The sequence below is a fragment of the Natator depressus genome, chromosome 2 (assembly GCF_965152275.1).
Source record: "Natator depressus isolate rNatDep1 chromosome 2, rNatDep2.hap1, whole genome shotgun sequence".
Taxonomy (NCBI): domain Eukaryota; kingdom Metazoa; phylum Chordata; order Testudines; family Cheloniidae; genus Natator; species Natator depressus.
In genome coordinates, this window is record NC_134235.1 from 216,402,657 (window position 1) to 216,417,512 (window position 14,856).

The 14,856-nt window shown below is 42.9% G+C and overlaps 1 protein-coding gene across 1 annotated transcript; it reads left to right on the forward strand.

The window, feature by feature from the left end:
- The first annotated feature begins 613 nt into the window (after positions 1 to 613).
- On the forward strand, positions 614 to 11,740 carry PDK4 (pyruvate dehydrogenase kinase 4). Its single transcript, XM_074945886.1, has 11 exons — positions 614 to 817; positions 2,074 to 2,215; positions 2,419 to 2,490; positions 3,731 to 3,915; positions 5,347 to 5,436; positions 6,003 to 6,080; positions 6,841 to 6,917; positions 7,901 to 7,999; positions 8,309 to 8,419; positions 9,658 to 9,771; positions 10,994 to 11,740. The coding sequence occupies exons 1-11, from the start codon at positions 679 to 681 to the stop codon at positions 11,132 to 11,134; spliced, it is 1,248 nt and encodes a 415-aa protein (XP_074801987.1). The 5' UTR covers positions 614 to 678; the 3' UTR covers positions 11,135 to 11,740.
- The last annotated feature ends 3,116 nt before the right edge of the window (positions 11,741 to 14,856 follow it).

Below are 14,856 nucleotides of genomic sequence, written 5' to 3' on the forward strand. Positions count from 1 at the left end.
GAGCAATAGCGCAGCGCTGCCCAGCCCGGCAGCCGCCGGCGACGATCCCCCCAGCCCGTCCCCGTGCCTAGCCCCGCCCCCGTTCTCAGAATTCTAGGAAGAGCAGCTCCGGCCCCGCCCTCGGGAATGGGGGCGGGGCCCAGAGGGGTGTGGGTCTAGCTCCGCGGATTGGCTCGCTCTAGAAGGCCAAGCTCGGCCGGAACAGCCAGTGAGGCGAGCGGTGAGCTGGGTCCCTGGAAAGACGCACTCCGCGGGAGAAAAGAGGGGGTTTGACATTGATTTGCCTCGTAAACAAGGACACTGGAGAGGCATCTAGGCAGAGCAGAGGCCCCGCCCCTCCGCCCTACCTGTGAGCCACCACCGCTGCCCCTGTTCCTCCTTCTCTGGAGTCTCTCCCCAGCGCCCATTGGGTTCCCATTGGGCACAACCACCCCCCCCCACGCTGCCGGACAATGGTACTGGCGAGAACCGCTAGCCTGTCTCATCCCAGCCCGGGGAAGGTTCTGTTGGGCGCGGTTTGCCTGGAGCCACGCCCCTTGCCGTGGCCCCGCCCCGCGGGAGGCCGGTGTGTGAGTGGTAAATAGCGCCGCACGTGAGAGGCAGCTTCAGAAGTCGAAGAGCTACCGTGGCGCGAGCGTCTGAGAGTCCGTCCTGTCACCGCACCTGCCGCGCGGGGCGATGAGGGCCGCGCGGGTCACCCTGCGCAGCGCCGCCCCTCTGGCGGCGGGCGGGGTCAGCAGCCCGGTGCCGCGCGAGGTGGAGCGCTTCTCCCGCTACTCGCCCTCCCCGCTCTCCATCAAACAGTTCCTGGACTTCGGTACGGGCTGGGGAGCGCGGGGACGGGGGTGCCCGGCGGGGCGGGGGTGGCTCTGCTACCCGCCTCGGGCTCTGTGCTGCCGGCGGGGACCCTGGCCCGGGACTGGCTCCAGCTCTCCGGTGATGCCCCCGGCAACCCGCGCGCTGCCACTGGCCGGCCGGCTCCTTCCTCGGGTGTCTCGGGCTCAGGTGCGCCCCCCGCCCCCGCTCTAGAGCCACGTGGCGTCTTGAAGCCCCTGTCCCGCCTCTGCCCTAGACCCTGGCTAGGGGTTGCCCGGAGGCCCCCGCGCTCCTCTGCCGTGGGTGCGGGACGCTGCTCTCGTCCTGAGAGGGCTGCTGCGCTGACCCGAGATGTTCCCGTTATTAACAGTGTGGGGGACGGGACCCACCTCTGTCTGCTCCACAAGGCTGGAAGTCAGCAAAGCGGAACCGTTTGGCAGCCGCTGTCTGGCGCTGACCGCTGGACGAATCCGTTAGTCCAAGGAATGGCTGAGTCTCCCATCAGGAATTGGATCATGTGTGTGCTGGCGTTGCCCGGCGCCACAGGAGTGCTCCTCCCCCCCCCCCCCCCCCTTAGAGGAGCTGTTCTCCGACTGGGGTAGTAAACGGAAGGCTGTACTGCTGGCAAGTCTGCAGTGAAGCTGAAAGATCCTATGGCTGTTTCAATTAAAGTTGAATCTAAAAATATGCAAAAATGTATCTTGTGCATTAGTATTGTTGATGGGGAACACCTTAAATAGCTCAACTGTCTGTTTCTTAAACTCTAGTGCATGTGAACAGAACAGTTGTGATTTTTATGCAACGGTCACAATATGAATGCTTTGTTCTGCAGATCTGATTTAACATCTTTAGCAGCTGTGAAAAGTTATGTTCCGGTGATCAGATTTATGGGGTGGGGGTGGATGTTGGCAGAACACCTGTAAGAGTTCACTGTTTATGTAGGCTAGCTTGGCTTCCATGGGTGATAAAGAGGCAGTTCCCCCTACTTGAACTTGAAATGCAAAATATGCCTTTAACTAGATGTCATTATACAGATGTCTGTTTCTTGCTGAACTAGGTATCCACTGCAGTCATCTAGAAAATATCTAGAGTAAAGAAGAAATAGCCAATATAGCATCCTTGATAGGTTTACATATTTATGCTCTTGTGCATCTGCAATAATGTAATCCTGGGATTTGAGGAAGTCTGCAAGAAACCTCTTCACACTTGTATGTTGAATATGTTTTAAAACAAAAAGTAACTGTTCTTATTTTATAGGTTCAAGTAATGGATGTGAAAGAACCTCTTTCGCATTTCTGCGGCAAGAACTTCCTGTGAGGCTAGCAAATATCCTGAGAGAAATTGACCTGCTTCCTAATCAGTTACTGAGCACTCCATCAGTACAGTTGGTAAAAAGCTGGTAAGTGGGAAGGATTTTGTTTAAGTGCTCAAGACAGAATATGACAGAGGTGACAGAGTGGAATCTTAGAGCTATGGCAACTTATTAACTTGTTAAATAGTAATTTTGGGAGGAGGAGAACTTTTTCTGCAACTTTAACATTTTTAACAAACAGTTTAAATAAGCAGCTTTTTTTAAAATTTCTTTTTGACAATCTTTTTTAGGTACATTCAGAGTCTAATGGATGTAGTTGAGTTCCATCAAAAAAACCCAGAGGACCACAGGGTTTTATCCGAGTAAGCATTTCATTTTTCATCTTCCTTTCCATTTTCCATAACACATTCAGCTTACAATGAGTGACTATGCTGATAACCTAGCATAGTTGAAAGACCTGGAGACTGGACTTGGTTTCAGTACAAGGCATATTAAGTGCTAACCATTTCTTGCAGTAGTGTTTTTTTTTTTAAATAAATATGACATGTTGAAAGTGACTAAGCCAGTGCAATAAAGCTGACCAATTTTGATATCTCAACAGATCTTGTTTTCAGGGCCAACAAGTCTAATAGTATTTTAACTGGCATGAGAGGAGAAAAAACTTTAAACAAAAATACTCTGGGACATCCCATTCCAGTTCAAGTTCTATTGCAGGTTGAAGTACTGGTTTTGTTTTAATTCAGTTCAGGTTCTTATGAACAAATAGACCTAGATATTTCATATTACTAATATTCTAGTGTATTCTTTCACTTCACCTATGGGCCAAAAAGCCCTCTCAAACAAAAATATTGTGTATATGATTAAGACATAGGAAGTGGCTAGACATGAGAAAATTTTAAGGACAGGTGGCGAGAGAGAGTGTTGCATATAGATTAGGTGTTTTTGGCAAAGTCGGGCAATTTTGCTTGCCACTTTACCTTAGCCAGAAGTTTATTTTTCTGCCCCTGGGAAAAGAATGACTTTGGCCTGGTGTACACTAGGAATTTACATCGGTATAGCTAGGTCTCTCTAAGTGTGAAAAATCCATTCCCAGAGAAACATAGGTATACTAATCTAACGTGTGTAGACCGTACTAGGTTGATTGAAGAATTCTTCCGTCAACCTAGCTATTGCTTCTCAGGGAGATGGATTACATACACACACCAATGGGAGGATCTACACTGAAGTGCTGCAGTGGCACAGCTGTGTCATTGTAGCATTTATGTGAAAACAAGCCCTTCAAAGTGAAAATCATCAGAGAGATGACTGACCTTTTTATGAGACTGGTTCACCATCCAATTACTCTCACCCATGTATTACTTCAGTTTTACATCAATCAGGCCCTGTATTTAAAAAGTAAGATCTTCTGTTTAGGTTAGTGATGAGGTCCTTCCTTTGAAGGTTATGCTAAGGTGGCCTTAAAACACAATTGCACTTATAATTTTTTTTAAATATAAGCACTTTGCACCATAACTTAAGATGCTGCTACAGAGAATTTCTTGTTTGAAATTTGCCCATGTGCAGTCTTAAATATTCATCTGAATGTGTCTTGTGATTATCTAGCTTTATAGATACACTTTTTATAGTCCGAAATAGACACCACGATGTTGTTCCTGTAATGGCGCAAGGAGTAATTGAATACCAAGATGCCTTCAGAGTGGACCCAGTCACCAATCAAAATATTCAGTACTTCTTGGATCGGTTTTACATGAATCGTATATCCATCCGGATGCTAATAAACCAGCACAGTAAGTCTTCACTTTTTTCCCTTGAGAAAATGCATTGTAAGTGTTGTGGAACATGCAAAATTAAAAGTTTCTTATGAGTGTTAGAGGAGTGTCAGGTGACTTCATATGTCACTAGTGTTTTAGTATTTTTAACTGCAGATATGAGCGAGATGAATGCCAGAATATGTATATGTAATCTTAATTTGAAACTTCAATGTTAACTCTAAACTAATGAAAATGCTTGTGTAGAAATCTAGTGATATCATCCTCACCTATGAATAGACTCTTCAGCATTTCTCAGATGCAGCCACTAGGGGCTTTTCTTGTGGCCACAGCCTCCTGGGCAATAACTGGGGGTGGGGCGGGGAGCAGAGCTGTGGCCCCTGCCCCAGGGCCACCAGCAAAAGTTGGGCCCTGCTTTCCCCCCCTGGAGTCACAAATGCCAGATGATCAGGCAGCCAGTGAGTTCCCCATCTTCCCGGGAGTGGTGAGGCTCAGGCTTTCACCCTGGGGTGGCAGTGGCAGGTGGCAGGTTCCTGCCATGGGGCTTCAGCCTCCAGCCCTGGACCCCAGCCATGGGTGCTGGCCCTCGGCTTACCACCCCCCCTGCATCACCCCTTGCCCCCACTGTCTCCCTATCCACCTCCCCATCCAGGGCTCAATTTGTTCCCTGGCTTGCCAGGGCTGGGTAAGTCTGCTGTGAAAATTGATATTTGTATGTTTTTAGTTTCACTTTTTACAGCCTCCCAGCTAGCTAGTAAGTCTGCTGTGAAAAGTGATATTAACAAACATTCAGTTACTTTGCACATTCTCATCTTTGTTATTTCTATTGCTTATTGGTTGCCTGTTTTTTAAAAAGACTTGCTAGCTAGTAAGTCTGCTATTGTGAAAAGGACCTTATTTGTGTTTCTATTCTGATTAGGTGCAGTAAAGAATAGAGATAACTGTACATCATTATTGAGGCTGCAAAAAAAATTCTACATAAATAAATTAAAATGGTGTGGACATGTATATGTGCATATTTATTTTTCCCTCCTAAAGTTAAGTATTTTAGGAAATATTGTCAGAGTGGCCACCAGCAAGAGTTGGTGGCTGCACTCTGAGGCTACCAAAAAATTTGTGAGAACCCCTGCTTTAGATGTTGATCCACTAGTAAAAAAAAATTAGCATAGTTTGTGCTTATCGCAAAGACAGTAGTTCTCTCGGCACCAAACCCTCCCTGTCTTTCTCTTGAAAAATCTAGACTGTTTTTCCCATTGGATTTTTTTTTTTTTTTGGTGGGGCGGGGGAGGAGGAGGCCTGAAAAAAATCTCCAGTATCTGAAATTATTACTTGCAAAAAATAAAAGCAATATTTTCCTGATCAGAGTATGTGAATGTGAACTGACTTTTTTTCATAATTTGTTGCTTACCTGAAATGAAATATAACATAACATTGGTTTATCTTAAACAGCACTTCTTTTTGATGACAATACCAACTCAGGTCATCCACAGCACGTTGGGAGCATTGATCCATGCTGTGATGTGGTGGGAGTGGTGAATGGTATGTACATTGTTAAATCAGTAGGCTCTCTCTTCATGGTTAGCACTGACTGTTTGTTTGCAAGTAGTTTGACATGCAGACAAAAGATGTGCTTATGTGGGGTGCTGAAAATGACTTATTTTAAGTGCCTGACAGTTATCAGCTGTAGACTAGTTGATCTCCTGGTTTTAAAGAGGGTGCAAAATAGTAGAAGAATTTAAGACATAATCAAGTATTGAGTGGTAGATGAGGTGGGAGCAGTCCATGGCAAATCAACACCAGCTGTGTGGTGGCAAACGTCTATCTTTCACTCTCTAGGCGTCTGTTCTACAAAACTCAAATTATGCTGTAAAACCTAGCAATGCTGTTACATTTGCATATTTAGTCTTAACTCTTACTACATACATCACATGATGCATATCTGTTATAAATATTAATGTTAAAACATGCATGTTTACATATTACAACACAGCAGATATGAATGTAGTATGAAGTGATATGTTGCCAAAGAGAATAAATTGCTATATTATAACATTTCACTTTACAACTGCATACACTTACTTTTGTAAAATTAAAAAATATTACAGATGCTTTTGAAACTTCCCGGAGACTCTGTGACCAGTATTACTTAGCTTCTCCAGAATTAAGTCTTATTGAAGTGAATGGTAAGATAATGGCTTAATCTCTTATTTGCAGACTAATAATCCTTATCAATAGCCAAACTGACTTCTCTAGCTCTTAGGAGACTCTTTCACTCAATCTCTTCTGAGTGCTTTTGTCAGAGTAGCCATATATGGCTTCCTCTTTAATCTTGTTTACCAGTTGGCTAGTCTCATGTTTGCTCCTTTCCACTTCAAGGTCCTCCAAATTGCATTTTTCACCTCAGTTGTTGGAATCCAAGCTCTCTGCATTTTGGTTCCATAAGATAGCACATTGGCTTTCTGACTCTCAAATATGAACTTTTTTTGAGTTGTGGTTTTTGCAAATGCTTCAGAGAACACTTGACTTGTGTATATATTAAATAGCACAAGCACTGGCATATGCTGGCAAGGAATAAGCTCTCTTTACACTTAGAAAGTGGATGCAGGCCTGGAATTGAGGAACTGTTGAGTTCTAATCCATACTCTCTGCATGTGTCTGATTCTGGGCAGTTAATTCTTGCCCACTCCAGAAGAATGCTAAAAACTGAATGATGTGCACAGCCACTTGGAAATAATTCAGTGGTGTTCATGAAATAATGCATTGTGAACAAGTTGGTATATGATGTGCTCTTGAGTGAAAGTCTTATTTTTCCCCCATTTCCTTATTTACTATAGCATGACCTCATTTGCTTACAATAGAGTTGATTTGGGAAGCAAAACCAACAAAAGAAAAGCCTTAAAACTGGGGAAATCTTTTTCTTTCCCTCCCCCTCCCCTCCCCCAGGAAGAGTGCCAGGACAACCCATTCACGTTGTTTATGTTCCTTCCCACCTCTTCCACATACTGTTTGAGCTCTTCAAGGTTTGTAAACCCATGTTTCTGTTATGAGCATGCCATTGCCCAGTTCTGTGAGCATGAACTAATGTGTTTCAGTCTTTAACCAGATTTGGTTTAAGTTTGTCTTGCCTAAGATCAAGAACTATAGCTCTTGTCACTAGAGGAAGGGATGGTAGCAGCAGATAGGAATGCCGTGGGATTCAGATGTAGTGGAGATTTGGGGTGGAGGGGGATATTATGCCCTTTATTAATCTTGGTCTTGCGAATTCTGGAGTTTCCATTTTGTCAGTGAAGTTAGAAGGGCCTCATGGTATCTGTCATCCTTGTGATGCACAGAAGGATACGCAAAGAGAGGAATGGGAAGCACCAAATGAGCATGCATCCCTGTCTAAACATCTTAGTTTATGTAAAATACAAGATTGGGGAGTGGAAGAAATAAAATCCCATTATATGTGAGCTAGGGACTGTAGGGTATGTGTGCTCTTGAAAGAAAAGCGAATGTGGCAGCAACAAAAATAGACCAAGAGGTAATGGGATTGAAAAGATGGTGTGTGGCTTGTTTGGGTTAAAGCACCTAGGACTCTTCAGTGACCACTGGGCATGAATATTGTCTTGGAATCTAACTACAGCTTTCCTTTTTAAATTTATAATGTCTAATCTTCATGTTGGGCAGGTACAGCTTAATTTCTGATATGTATATTGAAGTGCCCTTTCCAATAATTAAACCCCAAATAAAATGTCTGCTTTGGGAGTCACTTCTAGATGCAGGTTTTCCTTCAGTCCCACTATACTAAATTGCTAAGAACATTCCCCAAAGACCAAACAATTAGGGGTAGGGGGAAAGTGTAGTCAACTCTTTCTAACAAAGACCTGGTGTGCACTTGAAAGAGGGAGGTGGGGAGAGGAAGGAACCACACCAGAACCTACTATCTGTGGTGCTGTAATAGTGACGTACAGTTAATTGAGCCAAACTCTTCTGATGATGGTGATTACCTTAATTTCCATAGAATGCCATGAGGGCAACAGTTGAACATCAGGAGAACAATTCCTCTCTTTCTCCAGTTGAAGTGACTGTCGTTCTAGGAAATGAAGACCTGACAATTAAGGTAATCTATTTTTTATATAATAAAATAAGGTAATATTATATTGACTGCAATAGCCCATAAATGAAATAAAGACTGAATATTCCACAACAAATAGCAATAGAAAAACTTGCTGACTTAACTGTAGGACAAAGTTAATATCTACTAAAGAGTCTTTAGTTGAAGATTACTTTAGGTGGTTATTTATCAGAAATATAAGCTTTTGTGGTATCTAATCAGGAAAAACTGATGGGTTACTGGTGGATGGGTTCAGCTGCTAATGTTCAATGCTATTTCTAGTACAGACTTACAGTTGACTAATTTTTTAATCAGATATCTGACACAGGAGGTGGTGTTCCATTGAGGAAAATCAATCTCCTGTTTAGCTACATGTATTCCACAGCACCAAGACCAGTGTTGGATGACTCTCGTAATGCTCCTTTGGTAAGATCTGAAATCTACAGTAATTTTATAAAGGAACACTGCAAGACAGAGTAAAGTACTTGGAATCTTCTCAGAGTCTCACTGCTTTGTGAGATAGTCACAGGTGAATTGAACTTCACAATAAAAAAATACACACTTTGTTGGAATGGGACCAATGGCATTCTAAGGCTTCAGCATTTTTCTTCATTTGTACCTTTTAAGTCTCTCCCATCTTCACTTTAGGCAGCTTTTTACTGTCTCATACCCTTTCCATTTAAAAAAATCTCGCACGTTAGGCTTTTTTTTTTTTTTTTTTTTTCACCTAAAGTTAAGAATGACCTCTGGTGCGAAAATGGTGAACAAAGCAACTACGTGTTACAGGGGGCAGTCTTTCAGTGGCTTCTGCTCCCTCCTTGTGCCCCAGTCCTATGTTTAATAGCCTTTAGGAATACCGTTCAAATTGGGCTGTGTGTCTTGTTTTAAGAATAAGTTAGGTTCTCCCAGGAGTGATTGAGACTAGCTTGGATGCGCTTCTAATGACTGTTGGCTCAAAAGTGGAGACGTGTTGGTTGTCTAACAACCTGTGGACATCTCTATGCTAAAATCCCTCTCCTCTCAAGCCGCAACTTGAAGGAAGGAGCAATATTTCAGTGATCTCTGCTCACGATCCTCACCCCTCCTCATAATAATATCCTGATAGGTTTTGTTGACAGCAACTGAGCCAATGTTTGCTGCCAGGAGGAACAGAGTAGAGGCCATTGCAAGAGTTCCCTCTTTGCTTTTTCTCTGAAGCGACATAGCCAGCCATTCTGCATCTTGGTTCTCTTCCCTCACTTGCACTCTTAACATCCCTGCCCCAAATTGGGACCCTTTAGGAGACAAGCTTAGAACAGAAGCTTCTTTGCCATCTTTTCAGCTCTCCGCTTCTGCCCCATATCTGGTTTAAAAAGAGAAGACATGGCTGGGGAAACTTAAATACAGTATGTAAAAGTGAGAGGTGTAAAATATATAATTCCCCAATTGAAGACTTGGACTGAAAGATCTTTCAACATGTTTTATGATTGAGGATGAGATTAACTTTTTTCATAAAGTTCCAGTGTTCTAAATGAGGCTTCCTTGTTAACATTTTTTGTGGGGGAGGGAGAGAAGCTCTGCAGTAATGGAGACGTCCAAAGACCTAAACTGGCTCCCTTGAACAGTCGTCATGCTCTCTGGAAATGGAAGAAATTTTTATTTTGATGTATTGTACTTATTTCTAGGCTGGTTTTGGGTACGGCTTGCCAATTTCTCGTCTATATGCTAAATACTTTCAAGGAGACTTGAATCTGTATTCTATACCAGGTTACGGAACAGATGCTATTCTCTACCTGAAGGTATGTGCTTTTGTTACATGAAAGTAATATTGCTGATCACTTATCCCACTTAATTGACATTAAAGTGTGGTTCTACACAAGTGACTGACTGAAGGCCTAACTTGGCCTGCAGACCCTCTGTTGCTGGTGAGCTAGAAATTACTCAGCTTGACTGTCAGAGCTGAGGGTAAGTTTGTAGTATAAATAGAAATTGCACTAGTTTTCAGCTTGTCCAATTTACACTGGTATTTGAGGCTGCGGGCCTCCTTCCCACACACACGTTAAGTAGAAACTTATGGACTGAGGTGCTGGTTGGAATTGAGGCACTAAAAGTACAAAGATTCAAGTGGCAGATCTTCACTCTTCACTGATCATTGTCTTCAGCAGTGAGAAATCCAGCCTTATAAGGAAATATAAATAGTTGTTACCAGTAGCTTACCTGTTCAACAACTGTTGTACAGATGCTGAATTCTGGGTAAGTTAAATACTTCATTCTGTCAGATTCTTCATTAGATAAGAGTCCAGCCTACTACATACACCAGGTTTCTGCAGGTAACTCTAAAAACCAAAGGTTTTTGGTAGTCCATGCATCTGTTTCTGAGAGGTACTTGTGCTGTGTCACAAAACTTACTTTAAAATACAATTATCGAAGCACAACCTATGAAATGGGGTGTGTGTGTAGATATATCTATCACACAAAGTGTTCCACTTTACAATAACTTTTTATTTATACCATCCAAACCTGTCTATTCATCATAGAATCCTATTGTATCTGTAAAATGGGGTAAGATGTACTAAATGCCCCTTCAGGTCTTGTGAGAAAGGAGCTGTCCTGCTATATCCAGGATTATCTTGATTTTTAAATCGCCCCAAAGAAGTCATGTCATATGCAGAACACAAACCGGTTCATGGCCTGTAATATCTGACCGCAATATGACGTGACACTTAATGACAACACGTCTTTCTCCTGTCCGAACTCTCCATGGCAAACCTAAGCACAACAGCGCACAGTACTGTGGCCTGTTGCAAATGCCAAAGACTAATGCTCAAATGACTATTAATCCAAGTATGTCATTATCTATGTAACTGTAGTGTCGGTGGCTCAGGTCTCAAACTTATTGTTAAATATATATTGCTTTGATTTTTTTTTAATGGTATATTTAGAACTCTTATTGTCGTGGAACAGTGGCTTGAAAGAGATCATTGAATAAGTAATTCCTGTATTTTTTTGTTTTGTGTTTAGGCTCTTTCAACAGAATCAGTAGAAAAGCTCCCTGTGTTCAACAAGTCTGCCTTTAAGCGTTATCAAATGGCTACAGAGGCAGATGATTGGTGTATCCCAAGTAAACCAAAGAACTCAGAGAGGCAAAGTGCAGCTGTGTGAAAGAAATGTCAAGTTGTTAGAAGGGAATCAAACTGTCTCTTCAATCAGGACTAATGCTTGAGGGCATTACTCTACAGCTCCTTCCAACAGGTCGTGGAACAGAAGGAATCTGTCAGTCTGTTGGAAGAAGGGAAGGAAAGATCATGCTGCAGATCTGGAGGTTATAGTCTAGACCAGGGCTGGCCTTATGGGTGGGCAACATGGGCGACTGCCCTGGGCGCTGTGGTCAGCGGGGCACCATCAGTGCTTAATTTGTTCCGGAGCTTGCCAACTCTGAGCCCCGCCACCTCTCGGCAGGGCAGTTCATAGCCCCAGCACCTCTGGACTGCCGGTCAGTAGCTGCTGCTCTCTGGCCACCCAGCTCTGAAGGCAGCACTGCCAGCAGCAGTACAGAAGTAACGGTGGTAGTATTATACCATCCCACCCTTACTGCTGCATTTCTGCTGGCGGTGGCATTGCCTTCAAAGCTGGGTGGCACCTGACCAGCAGCCACTGCTCTCCAGCTGCCGTGGTCAAGCGGCAAGGAATGGGGCAGGCCTGGGGTGCAAGCCTACAGAAAGGAGCTCTGGGCAATGTGAGGGGGAGGCAGCAGGACCCAGGGGGAATGGGAGCTCAGGGAGACAGAAGGGGCCAGGGGCAATGGGGGGAATAGATGGGGAGGCAGTGGGGGCCAGGGGCAATGGGGGGGTAGAGGCCAGAGGAACCAAAATACAAGTTGGCCCAGGGTGCCATTTTCCCTGAGGCTGGCCCTGGTCTAGACTGCACAATTTGACCTGTACCATTCAGTACAAAGAACCTAAAGATGGGTATATCTTTCAATGTTGTTGCCCTTACCAAAAAAGGCACATAAGAAGTTCAGATTAATACTTCAGTTTTTCAGGCACATGATCTGAGACTTGATGTAATAGATATATACAGTTTCTGAACCATGTTTAACTCTTGAACCTCTAAATGCTGACAAATGTCAAGTACCTATTTTTTTTTCTCCCAGAACAGTCACTAGAGTGTCACCATCTATTATGCAACTCTGCAGTTAGGTGCATATATGGGTGTCCAATATTGTCCTATTCAGATCCACTTTAACATGACAGCAGCAGCAGGATAGGAACCTTAAGGTGTAGCAGGTTGGTAGCCATGTGTGGGTCAAAGTATCTTATGACATTAGAAAGTCCCATTTTTCTCCCTGCACTTCCCAATGATAAATGTTAAACAAAGCTATTTTTGGAATAAAAGTTATTTGATTATTTTTATTACTTGCCCTGAATGGTAGAAGATTGGTGCCATTTTCAGGAATTGTTTTTTAAAAAAACCTTGAACGCAACTTGCTTGCTAACTTGGAGAAGGCTATGTGTTTGTATCTTGGGGGATGCTTTTGACTGTAACAGACATAATGACACATGTAGCCTACATCTTTGAACTGTAAGGGCTGTGCCAAATGTTTAGGCTTGGATTTTTCAAAGGAGCCTAAGCATGTGAAGTACTGGATTCTCCATAAACAACTAGCATCCATGCTCAGTTGTGGGATGGTTTTGTAATGCAGATCATCTTGGCTAGAAACAGAGCGCGCACCACTAAACATTCTTGCTGTGGACATCAGATTTTATTTAATTCTTAATCCAAGCAATAGTAGACTGTTATACTACCTTGCTCAGCAGAATGAGTTTTAACTGGTACTGCATATAACTGTACTGTACAGGGTTTTTTATTCCATTAGTATAGATTTAGTCCATATGTCTAGTAAAATTTCAGAGATGTTCCACCTTCAATATAGGGATGAAAAAGGTCCTCTTCACTGTGTCACAATGCTTCAGTAGCGTATAAATCTCGAATGCTAGACAAGGTCATGAAGTGCACCTAGACATAGTCTCTCCTTTCAAGTAAACATTAAATTTTTGGCTCTTTCTCTAGGCTCATTAATGCCTGAGCATGATCTGTGTTCTCATGCTCTTTAGCACTTTTTTGTAATATATAACCACATGTCCCCCTGGAGAAGAGTACCTTTATTTTCAAAACATCATGCACACTTTTATGCTGCTGTGAACAATGTTAATACTTGCAGGTGGAAGTATTCTGGACCGCATTATCTTGAAGCCTATATTTGAATTATAGGGCAACTTCCTAATGCTAAGTGAGTCTTTAGTACCAACTCTTTATATCCAAAACACTCAGTGCCATAGGTTGATATCAATATGGAAACCATATCAGCCCTCCACAAGGAGTCTCTTTTGTATTTAACTACTTGAGGGTTTTACTACTTTGCACTAGACACTTTTTAGCTTTTCTTGAATTTTGTTTTGAGGATAAGGCTTCTGATTTTAAGTCTTGTACTGTACAAAAGTGATATAATTTTGTAATAAATATTTTTTAAACTGACTTGTTCTTTCACTTAATTATTGTGGTGGGTCTGCTCAGGGTGTAGCTTTGTTTATGTGTAGGTTGTAGAACCTCCATTTGTCAGAAGTTGTAAAGTAAGCTTTGCAGAATATCAGCCCGAATATCAGCTATACTGTTAGCTATTGTTTCACTCTAAGAATGTCTTGCTCTGTCAACAATTTCTAAAAAAAAACTATTTCAGCAGACTAGGTAGGGAGGATTAAACTCAGTGAAACAGTAGTGTTTTCTTTTTAATAAGGTCTGATGGTGCACAGCCACTTGCAGTTAACAAGGGAACTCTTTTTGCAATTTGAGCATCATTTACACACCTGCCAATTTTAAGTGGTTTTTCTTATGGTCTGATCTAAAATACAGTGGGCCTAAAACACATCATAAAAGGTAAGTGACCACTTGCTTTCCCTTAGGATCTAGACAAGAAGAAATCAATGAAAGAAGCAACTATACAAGATTGCCACACAATGGGGGAGAAAAAGGTCTCAACCCAGAAGTCAATGGAAGGGTACATCAGTCAAGGCTTACATCTCTCCTGGGCCACTTGCAACCAGTCCTCCAGGTGCTTTCCAGAGCGCTTTATATGGGGCATTCTCAAAGTCTTTCATAGCATGAACCACTTCTGCATTTAAAAAAAACAGATACTGCTGCAGGGATTCTGTGATTAAGTACAGCTATTGCTTACATGGTGTCATAGGACTCCCCTCCCCCCCCCTTTTTTTTTTTTTAAATTCTCAAAGGAACACTGCACAACACCTTCAGAAGATGAGCCTGAGACCTTAAATTCATAACTTTGCTAGGTAGACTGTCTATAACCCACTTAATCTCCTATCATCCCTTTTTTTCCCCTCCTTTCCTCACTGTGACTGGAGAGGTGTTAATAGGCCACCTCACCTTGAATTGTCCCTTGGAATATGTATTAACTACTTATGTTAATGTGTTCCCCCTTGCATTTAGCTGTGCTACTCTGAGTGCATTTCCTAGACCTGAAGAAGAGCTCTGAAAGCTGGTCTTTCTCACCAACAGAAGTTGAGCCAATAAAAAATACTGTATTACCTCACCCCCCCCCACCCTGTTTCTCAAATATACTTTTGGGGGTTTTAGGTCATGGAGTGGTTGGGAATAAAGACTAGCAATGCCATCACCCCATTACTAATACATAAAACCTATGAACTAGGACCCTATGCTGTAGGAACTGTATAAATAACAATGGTGGTCCCTGCCCCAAAGACCTTGCAATCCAGGTGTGGGGCAAGAGAAAACAGATGGTGACAGGTGGGAGAGCACAATTCTACTGAGATATTACTAACAACCCAGATGTTGTTACTCCACTATCC

Coding starts and splice junctions, on each gene's coding strand:
- PDK4 (XM_074945886.1), top strand. CDS start 679: ATGAGGGCCGCGCGGGTCACCCTGCGCAGCGCCGCCCCTCTGGCGGCG. Junction 2,216..2,418: donor GTACAGTTGGTAAAAAGCTG/GTAAGTGGGAAG, acceptor AATCTTTTTTAG/GTACATTCAGAGTCTAATGG. Junction 5,437..6,002: donor TGTGGTGGGAGTGGTGAATG/GTATGTACATTG, acceptor AAAATATTACAG/ATGCTTTTGAAACTTCCCGG.